The sequence below is a fragment of the Sander vitreus genome, chromosome 22 (assembly GCF_031162955.1).
Source record: "Sander vitreus isolate 19-12246 chromosome 22, sanVit1, whole genome shotgun sequence".
Lineage (NCBI taxonomy): Eukaryota > Metazoa > Chordata > Actinopteri > Perciformes > Percidae > Sander > Sander vitreus.
The window spans coordinates 6,038,572-6,059,083 of NC_135876.1; the positions used below are offsets into that span (position 1 = coordinate 6,038,572).

General features: G+C 41.1%; 1 protein-coding gene across 1 annotated transcript in view; it reads left to right on the forward strand.

Annotated features, from left to right (window-relative positions):
* Nucleotides 1-20,512, forward strand: part of odad2 (outer dynein arm docking complex subunit 2) — a 62,768-nt gene that overhangs the window by 21,440 nt on the left and 20,816 nt on the right. Inside the window, exons 11-15 of the mRNA XM_078280655.1 lie at nucleotides 10,520-10,666; nucleotides 11,046-11,255; nucleotides 12,332-12,565; nucleotides 15,719-15,829; nucleotides 19,135-19,289. Coding sequence (XP_078136781.1) covers nucleotides 10,520-10,666; nucleotides 11,046-11,255; nucleotides 12,332-12,565; nucleotides 15,719-15,829; nucleotides 19,135-19,289 — 857 coding nt within the window. The remainder of the gene's footprint in view (nucleotides 1-10,519; nucleotides 10,667-11,045; nucleotides 11,256-12,331; nucleotides 12,566-15,718; nucleotides 15,830-19,134; nucleotides 19,290-20,512) is intronic.

Here is a 20,512-nt window from a genome sequence, read left to right on the forward strand (position 1 = left end):
AATTAGTATTGGATTGATTGCCATTCAATTTTGTGCATACGTGCGTATACTTTGCTGATCCCCTAACTTTTTCTCATTCCCCACTATGAGGTTGAAATTTGTAGTTCAGAACGAAATATCTTATTTTCCAACTACTGGATGGATTGCTGCGAAATTTGCTGTAGAGGATAAATTCTAATGACTTTGGTGATTCTCTGACTTTTCCTGTTTAATTTTTTCAAGGAAAAGCTTGACATCTACTGGATGGATTGGCAAGGTTTTGTACAGTCATTCATGGCACACCCTGTGTAGGCAACTATCCAGAGGATGAGTCCTAATGACTTTGGTGATTGACTTCCTCTAACGCCACCATGAGGTTGGCATTTTTGTTTCAGAGTGAAATGTCTCGGCAACTATTAGATTGCTTTCGAATTTGGTAGAAATTCAGACATTCATCTCCCCCACAGGATGAATCATACTGATTTTATTGATCCCCTAACTTTTAATCTTAGCCCCCTCACCAGGTCAATGTCAATTTATCTGCGAAACTAATGACATTCCCATCAGCCTAGTTGTACTTTGTGTGTTGTGCTAATTAGCTAATGTTAGCATGCTAACAGGCTAAACTAAGATCATGAACCTAGTTAATAATATCTGCTAAACACCAGGATTTTAGCATTGTAGCTGTGAGCATGTAAATGATAGCATTTAGCTCAAAGCATTGCTACTGTATGCCTAAGAAGAGCCTCACAGCGCTACTAGCATGGCTCTCAGTCTTGTTTTCCACTGGGTGAAATTCATCAAGACATTCATCACTACTGTTAGCAGTAACAAATGCCTTCAACGGTGGAAGCTCACTTGGGTTTATAAGGCAGACCGGTAAACTTTTCGGTAAATCTTTCTATGAAGCCCGTCTCTATAATGCACCACTCTCACCCAACATGTCCCATTCCCCACCCATGACAAAGGACACATCCTCGACCTGGTCTGCTCCATAAATCAACCGGTGCTCGACCTCCATCCATGCCTCTTTCCCCTCTCTGATCACAAACCGATACGGTTCACCATCCCTTCTCCAACCCAACACCCCCGCCTCCTCAGAGAAATCACCTTCCGCAACCTTAAATCAATCGATCCCCACCATCTCTCTGACCTGCTCTCCGCCACTCTCCACTTGGACTCAACCCTCACCTCATCTGATGATCTCACAAACCACCTAAACTCCACCTTGTCTACCTCCCTCAACACTCTGGCCCCCCTCAAAACAAAAACCGTCACTTTTAACACCTCTTCTCCCTGGTACACACCTGCACTCCGAAAAATGAAACAAACTGGCTGCCAACTTGAACATCTGACAAAGAAATCATCTCTCACAGTCCATCATGAAGCCTATAAACTCCACCTCACTGCCTACAAAGTTCTCATTGCTGCCAAGTCTGCCTACCTCGCCACCTTCTCCACAGTGAACAACCTCCTCAAGCCTCAGACCAACACCCTCCCTACCTCTACTCCGGATCTCTGCAACTCATTCCACTTTTTTCGCTGACAAAATCAATACCATTTATCAATCTCTATCCCCTGTATCTGACCTCCCAGTATCTACTCCATCACCTACCACGGCCCCTCTTCTCCCCATCGCTCCTGACCTCCCGACCCCTCCTCCACACTGCCTCCTCTCCCAGTTTGACCCAGTCACCCCTCCTTAAATCTCCAAACTCATCAGCTCTTCCAAACCCACTACCTGCTCCCTTGACCCCCTCCCTACTCCCCTCCTGAAGTCCTGCCTCCCCGTCCTATGCCCCTACCTCACTAACCTCTTCAACTCCTCACTGTCCCTTGGAACTGTCCCCTCTGCCTTCAAAACTGTTGCTGTCACCCCAATCCTAAAAGAACCTGGTCTGGATCCCTCCTCCCTCAACAACTACCGCCCAATATCCAACCTCCCCTTTCTGTCTAAAACCTTGGAACGTATTGTCGCCTCACAATTCCAAACCCATCTTCATGCCAATAACCAATTCGAACCCCTCCAATCTGGTTTTCGCCACCCCTCCCTTCCCACCTCAACATCCTTATCCTCCTCAACCTGGGTGCAGCCTTCAATACCGTGAGCCATAACATCCTGCTCACCAGGCTCAAAGACCTCTGTATCGAAGGTACTGCACTCCACTGGCTCCGTTCCTACTTTTCCAACAGATCCCACTTCATCTCTCTCCATAACCACACCTCTGCCACAGCCAGTCACTCAAGGCATTCCCCAAGGCTCCGTACTCGGCCCCCTCCTCTTCATCCTCTACATCCTCCCCCATGGTCAGATACTCTGCCACTTCAACCTGGACTTCCACTGTTACGCCGATGACACCCAGATCTACCTCAGCACCAAATCCCCCACAATTCTCCCCTCTCCCACATCAACTCCTGTCTGTCAGCTATTAAAACCTGTAACACAACTTCCTCAAACTTAACAGCGATAAAACAGAATTCCTCCTCATAGGCTCCAAATCCACACTCCATGTAATGTTGTCTCCATTGTCTCCCCATCTCCCCAGGCCCATAACCTTGACGTGATCTTTGATTCCACCCTCTCCCTTGAACCCCGCATCCGCCATGTCATTAAAACCTCCTCCTTTCACCGCTGCAAAATCGCCAAAATCAGAGCCTCTCTCACACCCCCCGCTGCTGAAAGACTCATTCACGCCTTCATCTCCTCCCGACTGGACTACTGCAACTCACTTCTCCTTGGCATCAGCTCTACCTACATCAACCGACTCCAACTGGTCTAAAACGCAGCCGCCCGACTTGTCACCCGCACCAAATCCTGGCACCACATCACTCCAGTCCTAAAACAACTCCACTGGCTTCCCATCTCCCACTGGATCACCTACAAAATCCTGGTCCTCACCTACAAAGCCCTCCACCATCTGGCCCCCTCATACCTCACTGACCTCCTCTGTCCCTACCAACCCTCATGGTCCCTCAGATCCACCTCAGCCGGTCTCCTCTCCATCCACAAGTCTAACCTCTGCAGTTTTGAGGACAGAGCCTTCTCCAGGGCAGCTCCCAGGCTCTGGAACTCCCTCCCCCAACAGATCTGCACCTCTGAGTCCCTCACCATCTTCCAGTCCCGCCTCAAGACCCATCTCTTCACCTCTCCCTATCCGTAGCCCCACGCCCCTCTCCCTTTTCATCTGTGCCTGAATCTTGTTTTGTTTTTGTTTTCTACCTTGCCCTGTAAAGCGACTTTGAGTCCTTGAAAAGCGCTATACAAATTCAATTTATTATTATTATTATTATTATAAACAGTTATGTGTTATAATCGGCTTATAACGCACTATAAGTATAGTTATAAGCACTCATGAATAATCACAATGTTTTATAACTATAATCATAACACATTATAAACCATTTTATAATGACTTATAAGGTCAAGTATCATAATACTGGACTTCTGGTTACGACGGCGTGGTGAGCGGCTGTGCTCCTCGTGCTGTTGTTAATCCTGGAACAAATACTACTTAAATAGTCCCAAGGCAGCGCTGAAGTCGTGGACAACCCCTCGACAATGGACATCATGAAGTCTATACAGTCGTTCAAACAAGATTTTTCACGCTGAGATGAATTATGTATTGACAGCAATTAAAAATGTTCAAACTGGCATTAAAGAATCTAGTGGCTGCATCGCTGAGGCTGAGCGGCGCATATCCACGGCAGAGGACAAGATTAACACGCTACAAAAAGACTAAAAAAAACTTGAAAAGACAACAAAACTCCTAAATAATAACGTTGAGGACTTGGAGGGCAGAAGACGGCACAATAAAGTCCCTATACTGGGTATACCCGAGAAAGAGGAAGGCTCCGACCCCTGCTCTTACATGCAGGGGCAATCTGTTGCAGCACACACAACTAGCAACATTAGCATCATACAGCCATAGATGGAAGAGAAAAACGTGACTTTCCAAAATTCTGATTGCTTCCACTTTAGTTTCTTTCTGCCTTTAATAATTTGATTGCGTTTTACCACATCTCTCTTTTTAATGCTAACTGTCAACTTTTTGCTGCAAACAATCTGTTTTCTTTGCTCCGGTTGCTGTCTTACAAGCACATGTCCTCTCACGCATTCATAAAGGTGAGTCATGATCTGTCAATCAAATACATCTAGAGGCGGGACTTGACCAACGTATCTGAGTAGTCTCACATTGCCAGACCTTCCTCCACAGCGCTGCGGTGGAGGGACTGGCTAGTCCACACAACATTCCCGGATGATAAAAAAACGTGCTCTGGTTTATTGGCATTTCTTTAAACCAATCACAATCATCTTGGGCGGCGCTAAGTGCCGGACAGAGCAACTGAGCCTCTGTAAAATAGCCTGGGGAAGGAACTTGTTTTGGTTTAACATGCTCTTTCAAAAGTTGTTCAAGTCGTGCAACAGAAAACTCAGATTGGACAGATAGTCTAGCTAGCTGCTAGTCTGGATTTACCCTGCAGAGATCTGAGGAGCAGTTAACCATAGTCCTCATAAATCGACCGCTGTTTAGATTACCAACACAACGAAAGCGGAAGGTGACGTAAATAAGGGACAAGGGGCAAAATTTCCGGAGGCACCTGAACAATCCTAGAAATGAAACGTTCTTGATATAGACTACTCTGTGAGTGGCTGATGCCTCTCCATCCGTTCAGATAAAGCAACACACATAAATACATAGGCTATTTCAACCATTTTCTGGCAGTCAGTTACACCAAATTGATTTTAAATATTAGGCTTCAATGTCATGAGAAATACGATATATAATATGATCCTTGCAAAAAATAATGTCAGTGAGTGATAAGCTGACTTCACAGGTGAAGTAGAAATGGTTTCAGGTATTATCTATAATTTGCGTAAATTGAGTCTTTATATTACATTAGTAAAATGTCCACCATTCAGTTGTTCTTCACCAAAAAGTGGGAGTACTCAATTTCTGACCAGTTAAACATATAAATACATTTTACAAAGTTTTCTGGGTTCTTCTTGCATAGATTTAAATATGTTTTTCACTTTACTTAAAGTGCCCAATGACCACTTAGAGTAACTTATAATCACATTATAAACTTTATAGCAGTAATTATTATACATTATACAATCATAATGTATTAAAATGATTAGAATTATAATACATTATAATCCTGGAAAGTGAGTGAGTGATGAGGAATTATAATATTAATATTATGATACTTGACCTTTATAAGTCGTGTTATGATTATTAAGTGCTTATAACTATACTTATAGAGTTTTATAAGCAGATTATAACGCGTAACTGTGTTTATAATGCATTAGAGACAGGGTTTATAGAAAGTGTTACCAAGATTTTATTTAGATTTTTGAAGGACTAAATTAAACACATCACTAGTTTTGTTTCCTAATACCCAACATGGCCTAGGAAAGTTCAATCAATATTTGTGAACATGAGCTACACTCTCTCTCTCTCTCTCAAACTTGTGATGTCATCAAGTATAAAGTCTGGAACTGGTCCATAGACAACAAGAAGGGCACTTCGAGAGCGCAGACCTCCACCAAGGCCATGCCCTAGAGCCCTGCACGGGCTTAATCTCTCACTCCCACCTGCAGTGTGTGTGTGTCTGTGTCAGTAGCAGTTCAGGCATAGAGTGGTACTACAGCACTGGAGAGGGCTAGACTCGCTTTTAAAACAAAAACCCTCAAAATTATAATAAATTCAGATGAAGTTATGCAAAGTTGAAGGGGGCAAAAGCTGCTAAAACAGACACTACACTAACTAAAAGTTAAAAAAATATGTCTGGTTAGCGCTGGCTAAATCCTGGGACCCACAGTTAATTTTTTGTGTTTTATACATCCATGGCTCCCACCCGCAGCAAAAATGTTAAAACCGCCAGCTCCCATGAGATTTGTGTCTTATCTCGTCATTTTAATGAGAGCAAAAAATAGTTTGTGTATGCGCCCTTGATTCAGATCTGCTCCAAAATTTGAAGGCTTCTTTCTTGGCGCATGCTCCACCTTTTCGCTAACTTTCTTTAAATTGGGCCACTAGGTTTTCTGTAACCATAGGAAAACATTTATGAATTTTAACTAGTATTGATACTGCATTTTGATTATTGTAATGCCAAGCCAGTCCAATAGTGGTTGAATTGTTCACTTTCATCTGTGCCTATCATGCGCAGAGAGTCGAAGATCTCTCACCATAAAAGATTGTCAGATGTTGTCAATGTTTTAAAGAATGTCGACAATACTTCAAGACCAAAGCTAACAAAAATGAAAGCACATGATCTGTTCCTGTTCGCCCAGCTATCACTCCTAAACATAGCTTTTTTTGTTGTTTTTACAAGGTATGAACCTCGCCTGCCGAATCCTTTGAAGAGTGAGAATGAAGGAGACAAAGGAAGCTGTAGATCCACTGCTGTTAATGTGGCAAATGGTTCAAATTTAGGCTAGCATCATGATATGGAGAACACATGTGGCTGTTATCCTGCTGTGTCAGAGCACTGGTTTGTGAGGGAGATATGATCAAACACCACTTGAGACTGCTAAGGCCTACACTGATGAGCTGGCCCCTCCAACAGCTGCATGAAACAGATTACTGCCTGGCCTTCTATGAAGTGATGGGTTATTTTCTACTCATATGGGTAGCTGATAGTAGAACATGCTACATTTTTATGTTTGGTTGAAATAATCGGTTTAGGATGGTCCTGCCATCTTAAAATTGTTTATGAAGCTTGGAACAGTAGACAGTAGAGACGTCCTTGAATTCACTTGATGAGAATTATATCTGTTGCACATTCAAACTAATGCAAAAATAAATAATATTTGATTATTCACTTGCCAGGAGATTTTGGACTGGCTTTTTCAGTGTCACATATCAAAGCCATGTAGCAGGTCTAGTATTACAGCAGCTAACTGTTCTAACTGTTGAATTTCCGGGCCATGAGCTTCAGTTTTATCTGACTACCGATTTTTTTTTTTCCCCCCTTCTCATGATCAAAACCATTGCATGTCAGCAAGGTTTGTTATGCAACTGCATATGATATAGACTAAATATGGAAATATAAAAACACCATTGCTGCATGCCATCTCAAAGCACCAACCCTAAGACTGGTATTTTAAGTGCTATAATGCTGTCAACATCCATCCACAGCTAGGACATTATGTGGATTTATGCATTGTGATGGGAATCTGAAAAAAGACAACAAGTATTTGGACACTAAATTTAGGAGAAAAAAGTAAAATAGAGTCACGGCAGAAACGCTCTGCGAATAGCCACGAAGTTCCGTGAAGCAGAGCTATTTTAATTTTGGCGCCCATGTTATCCAATCTGTCCGGCCATACCGACTGCGATCAGCGAACAAGTCTTAAATTACATTTCCAGAATTTAAACGTCTTATTTTTTAATTAGGGTAGGTCTTACATTTTCAGGTGATACCTAGTTAAATTAGAAATAGCTCCCCACAAGATTTGCTTATTTAAATATGGTTTGGTCCAGACTCAGTCCAGCTCTTTTTTTTTTTTTTTTATGTTTTGATTGGTTCTCCACAGGCCTGCTCTCACAAACAGGATTAAAGAAGTACACAAAACATACAGGTGACGCTCAGCTAAAGACATTTTGCCAAGGGTTTTTAAGAAAAGGCACAAAGCCTTAATTTTTCTGATTGTTGATAGAATAAGGATAATTATGTTTTTAGTACGGACCCACAACGGCCAATAAGCTATTATATGTGAAGTAGAGGAGCAGACTTTTAATTTAGTGAGCGCATAGCTGGAGTTAATAATTGAACTGACTATTTAAGCTGTTGAATGGTAGATATACTGTAACGTGTAGCCCCCATTTGTCTGAATGTGAAGAATGAACTATAGCCTTCCCTGAGTGTGAGAACAACCAGAACAGCCATAACAATTCCAAGAAAATTGTAATTTTGTAATGTTTTAACAGTTTTATCTAATGTAAAGTGTAACAGTTCATTGCATTTGCCATTAATTTATGAGATTTTATATAGCCTATGATTGTTGTATGGAGAAAATATCCAGAAAATATCCCTATTAATGTTGTCAAGTTGATTTCAAACACAAAGCTCAACCCTAACGTGCGTTTGTTTTGCTGTGGACATTTTCTCTGTCGAGGTCCTTTTTTAAAAGGTCTTAAAAAGCAAAACATTTGATTTTAAAAAGTGTGCAGCAAGGTTTGACCAGACGTGCCCACTTTTAAATCTGCGTATTCTTTATGTTTATAGTAAACATTTTGAGTAATAAAACATAATCAGTTTTCTGCCCCATGCGTGTTGAGGGGCTTGAATTTCAATCAAAGAACACATTTCCCCCTCTCAAAGCACTTGCTGACTTAGTGTTGTAGCAACTAAGTTGCTGAGCACTGCAGGGGTCCGTTTCAGAAGGACGGTTTAGTGAAAACTCTGAGTTTGTTAACCCTGAGATGAGGGAAACTGGGTTTTCTGTTTCAGAAAGAGAGGTAACTTAACCTCAGAGTCAGTTACTATGGTAACTGAGTCTGTCAACCTAACCTGGTCGGGAGCAGGTTTTCGTCAGTAAAAACAGTCTCCTCCCTCTGACACAGCGCTCTTTCATTTCCTCATTCATTCATTCATTCATTCAGTCTGTATCAGGCGCATTTTAGCGCAGTTCATCTGCAAGAATAAAAAAACAGGGTTGGTTTATGTTAGGCAGACTATAAAACGTTTTTGTTCCGAACATGGCATTTCCTTTTGTCAACGATCCTGTTGATGAAGAAGCTGTATTACTTTGTTAATTAAACATACGCCAGGAGATGATATTGAGGCCCTGACTATAGATGTATTATCCTTTCCAGATAACTACCTATTTGAGCGGTATCGTTTTTCTTGCCAGTCCATCAGATATGTAGATAACCTTATCCGTCCTCATATCACTAACGTCACCCATCGTGGACATGCTCTACATCCCAGCAGATAATTTGTGTCGCATTAAGTTTTTTTTGCAAACAGCAGTTTTCTTTACAACATTGGTGATGCGGAGCATATTAGTAAAGCCACTGTATACAGGGTTCATATGTTTTGAAAAAACCTGGAAAAGTTATGGAATTTGAAAAATGCAAATTCCAGGCCTGGAAAGGTTTTGGAAACATAAAAAGACCCAGAAATTTTTTGGAAAAGTCATGGACATTTTTTGTTAACACAGCATAATAATATGTGATTAATAAATGTATCTTCACGTCGTCTTGACCTCAACGTTCTATTCGGGGCACGATATCCCACTATGAACAACATAAACTGTTTTATTTTAAACCTGTTTTATGTTTTATTGTTAAACCTCTAAGGGGTAAACTTTAACACAGATTATTTTATTCTTATTGTATAATGTCGACTGACATTTTCCGGAAAACATAGTATGGAAATTTGCCAAAAAGTATTGGTTAAAATGCGTATGAAGCCTGTGTATAGCAAAGCGCCGTCAGAAGAGTGTGACTCTGAAACATTTTTTAAACGTTTGTGTAGAGTTCCCTGGACACAAACCAGTAAGAGACATTAAAAAGAAATAAATGATTGTAAATCATAATTCTGTTAATGATGGTGCTGCAACATCAGAATGGGATTAGTAGTAGTTTACTTTTTCACCCGCAGGATTGCACCTAAATGAAATGATAGGTGTAGCCTACTACCATTCCAGTTTTCACCAGTAATATTATAGGTTACCTGTGATTAAATATGAAATTAATACACTATATTAGAGCTTACACATTGACTCGAGCAGCAGTTTTCTCCCACACCAATCCTCGCAATTTTATAGCACCCGCTGTGTTGCTTTTTTTTTTAACAAAATATATATTTAAACTCGCTGTGTGTGCGCATGAGTATTTCCGCCGACCAGTTTGTTTGTGGTTGTTGCCATGGTGAATTGTAGTATCATGGCTCCATTCATGCTGCCTTTTTATTTTGGTGGTGCACACGCTTAGCTCTGAGTGAACATACGCTTACTCATACTTGATTGAACCAACTCGAATCAGCTGTTCTGGAGCCGAAAACTTTTCCCATAAAAAGTTTCCCATCTCAGGGTAAATCAACTCAGAGATCAGGGCCCCAGGTCTAAAATGATATGTGTGTGTGTGTGTATATATATATATATATATATATATAGCAACTGTCAAAACATATTATGATTTGAAATGCTAACTCATCATTAGTTTCAGGTTTTCAGCGCTAATTGTGTTCTTTTTTTTTTTTTAACTCAGGGGCCATTTTTAATGCTTTCTGGGCTTGGCGCTGTTGTCAGAGCTCAGTGCTCTGTTAGCAGATCGTTTATTTCCATCAGTGTTTACCAACACAAAGCCAAACACTTACCAGGCTGTGGTTTAAACAAAACAAACCCCAGCAGGAGTGGTATTATGGGGGAAACAACAGAGGGAGTAGCAGTGTGGGGGAATGGAGGGAGGTTTGTATCCGCCTCCCTTTTCCAAATGTCTGCTTAATGTTGCTTAATGTAATTTTTCCCCCCTCCCTTCCTTTTTGTCTCATTTTTTTTATTCATTCATGTTTGGCATTATTATTTCAGGGAGGCGACCAGACGGCCACTGTGCTCACTCTGTGCGCCATGATGGACTTTAATTTGATGCAGGAGACGTGCCAACTGGCCATCCGGGACGTAGGTGGCCTTGAAGTCCTCATTAACTTGCTGGATACAGATGAAGTCAAATGCAAAGTGAGTAGCTGTGCCAAAGCTGGACCTGGATGGCCTGTAGACATAAACCTTGCCGGCCTTGTGTGCCAGCCTGTGTTTCAGTTAGAGAAGCACCAGTGCTGGGTAGAGAGCATGTCTTTAAAGACACGGGGTAGCAATTATTCTCCAGTGTGCCCTAATGACTCGTTGGTTCTTTTTAACCTGATTTTATTACGGCTTTTTGTCCTGTCTATTTTTAGTAGAAATGTGGGTAAATGTTTGGCTACTAGATATTGCTGTATGTACTCTTAGTACAGATGGAGACCTCATGTTGGAATAGGCACAACCGTTTCTTTTCCATAAAACCTATCAGTTTTAAAATATCTGTCTAAGTATGAACGTTTATCTTGTGTGTTTTTAGATTGGATCTCTGAAAATCCTGAGAAAGATAAGTCACAATGTGCAAATTCGTCGAACCATTGTTGACATGGGAGGCCTGCAGAGCATTGTAAAGATACTGGACTCGCCAGTCAAGGACCTCAAGGCCTTAGCTGCTAAGACCATCGCTAACGTGGCCAGGTTCCGCAGAGCAAGGACAACCGTCAGGCAGTATGGCGGTATCAAAAAACTGGTGAGCATAAGCACAGAAAAATGTAACTTCAGGTTTGTAATGGCCATGTGAAGAGCATCAGGTGAGAAAACTGCAGACCAGAATCTGATCTTTCTGTATTAATGTCAATCAAAAAATGTTATGTCCTATGGGGGCAGATTTTCTATTAATTTAAACACTTGTCTGTTTATGTCTGTTCCAGTTAGTTTGTGATTTAGTACAAACTTTTTTGTACTAAACCGCAGACACCTTGGAACCGTTGGAAAAACAGGATGGTGCCTTATTGCGATGTTATCCACGTACAGTATTACCATTACTATTTTCTTTAAAGAGTAAACACATATCCAGAGTTTACTGAACTACGTTTTACTGCACAGCAACTCAATTACCCATTCATGCCTGTTTCACACTGTATGTGATTGCCAGATAGTGGCCCATCCATCCTTTTTCACCCAGTCTTTGAAACCAGCAGAGTGGGGGCTGTGGTAAAACAGATAGAATGTCCCCTACATCCTCTGACCTGCATTCATGTTTGTTGACAAAGGGACCTGTGATTAAAGCCTCCATTCCTTGTATATTTTACTCAGCCCCAAATCGGATGTTCTCATGTGCAAGTCACTCACGGAGGCAGATTAATTTCACGCTTTGCTATGAGACCACCTTTGAACTGTGCTGTGTGTAATAGCTTTGCGTGCTCTGTCTCACTGGCCAGGAACTATGGATTAGAACACTGAATGATGGCCATAAACTGTCACACTGGGCTTTTCAGGCCTAACATCAACATCTATCCTGACAGTTTTCCACTCCTAGCATCTCTGGCTTTTCCTCCTTGCAGACCCAGTGGTAATAGAATTTTAATTACACCCTTAATCACAGCCAACAACTTGCTTTTCCCATCTGGAACCATCCATTATCACTCTAATCCTGCAAGCAACCTTTTCAGAGTCCTTGAATTTATGACAGGTTCACTGAGTTTGTGTAAATGTGTGCATGGAAGTTTTCTGCTTAAACATGTGGGGTCTGGCTGCTTATTTGCACACAGTTTCATGTTTGTTTTTATCCACATGTAAGTCTGGGTCCCTCGTCTCTCTGCTCAGGTAAAGCTGCTGGACTGTGTCCCTAATTTAGCCGATCTGACTGCAAACCAGGAGAAGGATGTAGAAGTGGCTCGCTGTGGTGCTCTGGCACTGTGGAGCTGCAGCAAGAGTACCAAGAACAAGGAGGCCATCCGTAAGGCTGGCGGTATCCCTCTGCTGGGACGCCTGCTCAAGTCTCCACATGAGAACATGCTTATTCCTGTGGTGGGCACCCTGCAGGAGTGTGCCTCAGAGGTGAGAGAGGCCACATATTGTATATTGTCTTTAAAGGTGACATATTATGCTTTTCCATGTTTTCTGTCATATCTACAATGTCATAATGTTGGATTTACATGTTGAACATGGCCAACATGTTGAAATAATGAAGTAAGCATATTTTAAACAAATCCTTGTGAGCTAAAACTTTCAGATTTCCAACTGTTGTGAATGCTCCGGTTTAAAAAAAAAAATTCTACTCTCGGCTAAGTGTTACGCAACTCTAAGTCGGCCTTCTATGATTAGTCATCTGCTCCAGATAGTCAGGACTGGAGTGTTTTTTTAAGCCACTGAGGTGTTAACATTGTGGTTAAATTCTCCCCAATTCTGGGTCACTTTACTCCTGAAACATTTTCTGTTCATGTAGTATTTGGTTTAAATGCCTTTATGAAGTAGCTACATGCTAACGCGACATAGCTGTAATGTTGGCAATTCAATCATTGGTCATTTCTCTCCAAATTCCAGTCCCTTTACTGCTGGGACATGTCCGGTAACATTTGGCTTATGAGCCTTTATTGGTGATTAATCACAGTACAAAGTCCTGCTATATACTCCATTGCAGTAGCTCCAGCTTCAACTAGTGAAACACGGAGCGGAGGCTCCGGAGATTCCAGGAAACATGCTGGACAATCAGAGCAGACTTTGTCGGGAAGGGGGGCTTAAAGAGACAGGCGTTCCTACAAAGCGCTCATACAGAGGGTGAATACAGGTGCAGCAGCCATGGGCAGTATTATTTTAACATTAAAGCATGTAAACATGTTAAAGTACAAACATAAAATGCAAGTATAATCTTGAAAATGCTATATAATAGTTGCCCTTTAATGTGGCATAAGTTGTCAAGCCATGCTCTGTGTAATAAAACCTACAAGTCTGATTCTATAAGACATTAAAAATACAATGCATTGGTAAATAATGTAGAATGATTTTATTAAAGGATAAGGCTGTTGATATTCAAACAATTGTATAGTCTACTCATTTAATGAAAGACCCAAAGCAACAATGAATTGATCCTATCAACCCTATCATTTAAACTATCATAATGAGATTGCAGCAGTGTCTACAGATTACCAAAAATGGTGCATACAGAATAAAAGAGATGTAAAAATATGTTTAACTTAAAAAATATACAAAATTATGAAATATTTAAGGGTGGAAAATAATGATAAAAGTATACTTGCTATATGAATGAAAAATACTGGAAGCATAAAATATATAGTAGCAGTACAGTGGGTACGGAAAGTATTCAGACCCCTTTAAATTTTTCACTCTTTGTTTCATTGCAGCCATTTGCTAAAATCAAAAAAGTTCATTTTTTTTCTCATTAATGTACACTCAGCACCCCATCCTGACAGAAAAAAACAGAAATGTAGAAATTTTTGCAAATTTATTAAAAAAGAAAAACTGAAATATCACATGGTCATAAGTATTCAGACCCTTTGCTCAGTATTAAGTAGAAGCACCCTTTTGAGCTAGTACAGCCATGAGTCTTCTTGGGAATGATGCAACAAGTTTTTCACACCTGGATTTGGGGATCCTCTGCCATTCTTCCTTGCAGATCCTCTCCAGTTCCGTCAGGTTGGATGGTGAACGTTGGTGGACAGCCATTTTCAGGTCTCTCCAGAGATGCTCAGAGATTGGGTTTAGGTCAGGGCTCTGGCTGGGCCAGTCAAGAATGGTCACAGAGTTGTTCCGAAGCCACTCCTTTGTTATTTTAGCTGTGTGCTTAGGGTCATTGTCTTGTTGGAAGGTAAACCTTCGGCCCAGTCTGAGGTCCTGAGCACTCTGGATGAGGTTTTCTTCCAGGATCTCTCTTTACTTGGCCGCATTCATCTTTCCTTCAATTGCAACCAGTCGTCCTGTCCCTGCAGCTGAAAAACACCCCCATAGCATGATGCTGCCACCACCATGTTTCACTGTTGGGATTGTATTGGGCAGGTGATGAGCAGTGCCTGGTTTTCTCCACACATACCGCTTAGAATTAACGCCAAAAAGTTCAATCTTGGTCTCATCAGACCAGAGAATCTTATTTCTCATAGTCTGGGAGTCCTTCATGTGTTTTTTGGCAAACTCTATGCGGGCTTTCATATGTCTTGCACTGAGGAAAGGCTTCCGTCGGGCCACTCTGCCATAAAGCCCCGACTGGTGGAGGGCTGCAGTGATAGTTGACTTTGTGGAACTTTCTCCCATCTCCCTACTGCATCTCTGGAGCTCAGCCACAGTGATCTTTGGGTTCTTCTTTACCTCTCTCACCAAGGCTCTTCTCCCACGATTGCTCAGTTTGGCTGGACGGCCAGGTCTAGGAAGAGTTCTGGTCATCCCAAACTTCTTCCATTTAAGGATTATGGAGGCCACTGTGCTCTTAGGAACCTTGAGTGCTGCAGAAATTCTTTTGTAACCTTGGCCAGATCTGTGCCTTGCCACAATTCTGTCTCTGAGCTCCTTGGGCAGTTCCTTCGATCTCATGATTCTCATTTGCTCTGACATGCACTGTGAGCTGTACGGTCTTATATAGACAGGTGTGTGCCTTTCCTAATCAAGTCCAATCAGTTTAATTAAACACAGCAGGACTCCAATGAAGGAGTAGAACCATCTCAAGGAGGATCACAAGAAATGGACAGCATGTGAGTTAAATATGAGTGTCACAGCAAAGGGTCTGAATACTTATGGGCCGAAGGTTCACCTTCCAACAAGACAATGACCCTAAGCACACAGCTAAAATAACAAAGGAGTGGCTTCGGAAAAACAACTCTGTGACCATTCTTGACTGGCCCAGGCAGAGAAAAACTTGTTGCATCATTCCCAAGAAGACTCATGGCTGTACTAGCTCAAAAGGGTGCTTCTACTCAATACTGAGCAAAGGGTCTGAATACTTATGACCATGTGATATTTCAGTTTTTCTTTTTTAATAAATTTGCAAAACTTTCTACATTTCTGTTTTTTTTCTGTCAAGATGGGGTGCTTATTAATGAGAAATAAAATGAACTTTTTTGATTTTAGCAAATGGCTGCAATGAAACAAAGAGTGAAAAATTTAAAGGGGTCTGAATACTTTCCGTACCCACTGTATATGTGACATAATTGTAAGTGCATGTCAGTTAGTTCATGTGGTCTTTTAATTGTTGTGTCACTACAGGAAAGCTACAGGATTGCCATTCAGATGTTCGGCATGATCAAGGATTTGGTCAAAAACCTAAGCAGTGACAACGATGAGTTACAAATGCACTGTGCCAGTGCAATCTTCAAGGTATCTGTTTTTCACACTTCTGCGCTTGTCGTATGCATAGTCTATGAAAAAATCAACACCAGAGGTGTCACGTGACCCAATGGCGGACAAGTTGGGCGAAGGGCAAGCTCCGTTTAGTGCAGTGCTGTTATTATCCTTTTCGAAGATACAGACCAGAGATATTTGTGGTCAGCCAGGACGAGAAACATTATGGATGCCTAAAATGTGGAAATCCAAAAGTTAGCGGCCGGTGGAGATATTAAGCACCACATGCTCCGTGGTGGAGACGTGGCAGAAAGGAGTCAAAATGGCGCTGCTGCTCTGACCGTGGAAGAAAAGCAACAGGCTAACGACATGAAATACAAGGGCAAGAACTAATTCTGGCAGGCTAACATATATGCACCTAATGTAGATGACCAGGCTTTTTTTTTTTATAGATTTGGAAAAGAAATTACAAACTGTAGGGAACCACAATATTGTTCTAGGGGGCTATTTTAATTTGATGATGGATCCAGTTTTGGACTACAGTGGGGTTGCAGCACGCAGGGCCCCCAGAGCCTCTCTCACATTACATAGGATGTCTAAGATTTTAGGCTTGGTTGATATTTGGATAATTATGAACCCAGCTGGGAGAGACTATACATTGTTTTTGTCAGTGCACAAGACATATTCTAGATATACTTTTTTTAAATGTCCAAATCACTGGCTCCCTCTGCTATAGGATTTGTGATAGGAAATATCATAATCTCTGACCATGCGTGGGTGTGTCTAGACCTGCTGCCTCAAAGTGAGAGAAGGTGCTCTTATAGGTGGCGCCTTAACTCCTCCCTTTAACAGGAGCCAGAAAATATAGAATGGCTTAGGTCTGAGCTGAAAGATTACTTGGCGATCAATTGGCCCTCAGTGTTGTCTTCAGGGTTGGCATGGAAGGCCTTAATGGCTGTGATCCCGGGGCGGATTATACAACATGCTTCATTTCGTAAGAGGAATAGTGCTAAAGCACTGTTAGAACTAGAAAGTAAAATCAAACACACTGAAATGGAGATTAAGCGAAGAATGTCACAGGATGGCCTGAGACTTAATTAAAATACCATTATAATAATGTTCTATCTCAGAAGGTTGAATTCAATTTATTCAGGGAAAGACAAAATTATTTTGAACCAGGAGACAAAACAGGAAAATGACTCAATACATAATACAGAGGGAATCAGCTTCCACTGTTTCTGCAGTTAGATCCAATTCTGGAGATGTTTTTAGAGCAACTGTAGATATTAACAAGATCTTTGAAGATTTTTACACTGATCTCTATGGGTCATTATCTACCTCTACTGATGAAGAAATGTGTTTCTTCATAGAGCCAATAGGGCTTCCCAAACTGACCGAAGAGCAAAGAGAACTCTAAAGGCGGATTTGACTATAGAGGAAATTAAAGAGGTAATGGGGGCCCTGCCTGTGAGTTTTGTAACTAAACTGGCTCCACTTCTGTTCAAGGAATATAGAGAGGCACTGGAGAAGGGCACACTGCCACCAACATTTAGGCTTTGATAACTTTGGTTCCTAAGAAAAGTAAAGACCCAGGAGACTGTGAGAATTAACGCCCAATTTCCCTAATGCAGTTAGATGTTAAGATTATTTAAAAAAAAATTGGCAAATAGATTTAATAAGGTTATTAATTCTTTAGTTCATCCTGATCATGTGGGGTTTATTCGCAGGCGGAGCTCGTCAGATAATATCAGGCGTCTCAATAATATTTTATGGTCTGTAGCTGATAGAAAATCCCCAATAGCTGCTATTTTCCTTGATGTCGAAAAGGCATTTGACATGGTTGAATGGGGCTATATGTTCAACATTTTGGAAATGTATGGGGTTGGCAGCATTTTATAAAGTGAATTAAGGTGCTGCATAATCACCCAGAGGCTACGGTGCAAACTAACGAGTTAATTTCTGAATATTTTGCTCCTGGAAGGGCAACAAGACACGGCTCACCTCTTTCTCATTTGTTGTTTTGTTTAGCCATAGAGCCTTTGGCAGCAGCCATAAGGGGGAGACTAACTTTCCAGGTGTTATGGTAGGCTTGCTAGGTGTGCTTAATGCGGATGATATATAACTTTTTGTGTCCGAACCTAGCAGATTAATACCCTGTTTACTCGGGATGATTGACTCTTACTCGAAATGTTCAGGTTATGGGGTAAATTTGTCCAAGTCAGACGCGTTACCTTTAATAGCTCAGTGCCCCGTAACAGCCTTCCAATCAGGTGCATTTCAGTGGCCAAAGAAAGGTGTCATATATCTGGGTATCTTATTCCCTCCCCAGATAAAAGACCTAGTTAAAGTTAATTTGGAACCATTATTTAATAAAATCTCTTTTGATGGGCAACTCTCAATATCTCAATAGCAGGGAAGGTCAATGTTATAAAAATGATTTGTGTTCCCAAGCTGAATTACCTTATCCAATCTCTTCCTCTGGAGGTTCCCCAGAGGGTGAGGGTGCACCTTATTCAGTTCAAGATTAATTCAAGATTATGCATCGCTTCTATTGGACTCCCTCCAGATTGTTTAGAATTAGTCTGAAAGACACACCAAATTGTTGGAAATGTAAGATAGAGGACAGCCAATTACTTCATGTCCTATGGTCTTGTGATAAGGTCCAGGGTTTTTTGGACCGGGATAACCTATATCGGATTGCAGGGATCCAGGTTCCAATCAGCCCAAGATTATTTGTTCTGGGAGATGGGTCAGTCCTAAGCGGGATGGATAAGCACATAAGAAGCTGGGTCCAGACTAGTTTAATGATAGCCAGACAGATTATTTTAAGAGGATGGAAGAATGACGCAGTGCCATCAATACAGGAGTGGGCTTGTGAGACAGCTAGGGTGGCAGCGTTTGAAAAAATGTCATATAAATGGTTTGCCAGATGGGATGTATACTAGAAAATGGGGAAAGTACCTGAGCTTTCTGGAGGGCTCCTAGGAAGCCTGGGAGAGAGACGTGTATGATGGGCTTATGGTGTTGTTATTTATAAATGTGTATGTATATAATGTGTTTATTTGGTCTATGGTTTATTTTTTATTTTACTATTTTTTGTAATGGTATTGAATATTGTTACTGTGTCATCTTTTCTTGATTTTTGTCTGGGTGGGTGGTGATGACGAGGGGACGGGGGTGTATGTTGCAAATGTTATGTTTTGTATGTTGTTAAAAAAAAAAAAATTGTTTATCACAAGAAAAAATCCACAGAATTGGAGAAAAGGACACAGAGATTTTTTTCTTAGACCTTGTCTCTAGAGGACTTCATGTAGATCTTGACCCTCTCTTTTGCTTTGCAGTGTGCAGAGGACAAACAAACTCGTGACCTGGTGCGTAAGTACGGCGGTCTGCAGCCGCTGGTTTTACTGTTGAGCAAGTCGGACAACAAGCAGCTCCTGGCCGCTGCCACCGGAGCCATCTGGAAGTGTTCCATCAGTATGGAGAATGTGGCTAAGTATGCCGGGACTCAGGGTCTCCCCTTATTACCTCTCATTAACACACACACTTAACATACCAGGGATACAGAAACGCATTGCAGCCATATCTTTTGGGATGTATGACAATGTGTTTGCAATTAGTAGTAACAGATTATTATGACTTTGATAAATCATAGGAACAACAATCTAATAAGCATCAGTGTAAAAGGGTGTTAATAACAAAAATGCATTTCACCCACATGTGCCCATAACTTTTGGAAAAGATGTTTCCTAAGATAATGTGGTTAACAGCAGTGTTGAAGTATGTGAAAACAGAACACCAATAAGGGGTTCAACCGACTTGCGTGCATTATGGCCGTCATGCCATCATCACCTATCTTACTTTTATGGAGGGCTCTTATTCATTCACGACTAGCTTTGTCACTTTTTCCACTCATATGCCGTTGTCATATCTCCCTTTCCTTTACCATTGTTTCTAGTTGAAGTAACTCATTGTATAAAATGTAAAGTTTTTGTAAGGATTCTATTAGCTCTGATCTTTTATGTGAGTGTTTGCTGCTAGAATTCAGTCTTTTCCACCGTTAACAAAGGCTCAAGTCAATGTGCTGATTTTATAGACTTCAGTGATGTGTTAGTCAAGGCCTGTTATTGACCCAAACGTAGGCATACGGAAAGAATCAGCCTTGAAATGCTGATTTTTTTAATATCCAAAGACGCAGGCTGACAGAGTCCTTAATCATTTGTCATGTAAGGCAGTGGTTTGTTTAATTGTCATTTAGCCTGATTCCTTCAGTAGTGACATTTCTGGAATGGTTTTTGACTTATACTTTAGTGTCAGATGAATTAGTAATTTTCCCCCTAAAATAAATAATGCCCAGAGACCATGCCCTGGCAGCCCCATACATTTCCACTAGCGCTCCCTTGAAAGAATGATTTAGATGTATTTATTTTCTTATACAGTGTGAGGCCGGGGACATAATATATAACCCACATGCAGTAATGGTAACATATTAATCAATTCAAAACCTATTTTCTGCAGTGTAGCCAATAAACTGATAAGACATTATCTTTTAATATTTTTTATGATGAGTATTTTTGAAGTTCAAGGCTTTTTGCTGAGGTGAGATTATGTGAATATACCTTACTTCTGTCTGAGAAATGCTGTACAGTTCAAATTGCAGTGACATTCTAAAAATAAGAAAAAGGAGCAGTAGCACTCACACTGATCTTTCTTCACTTC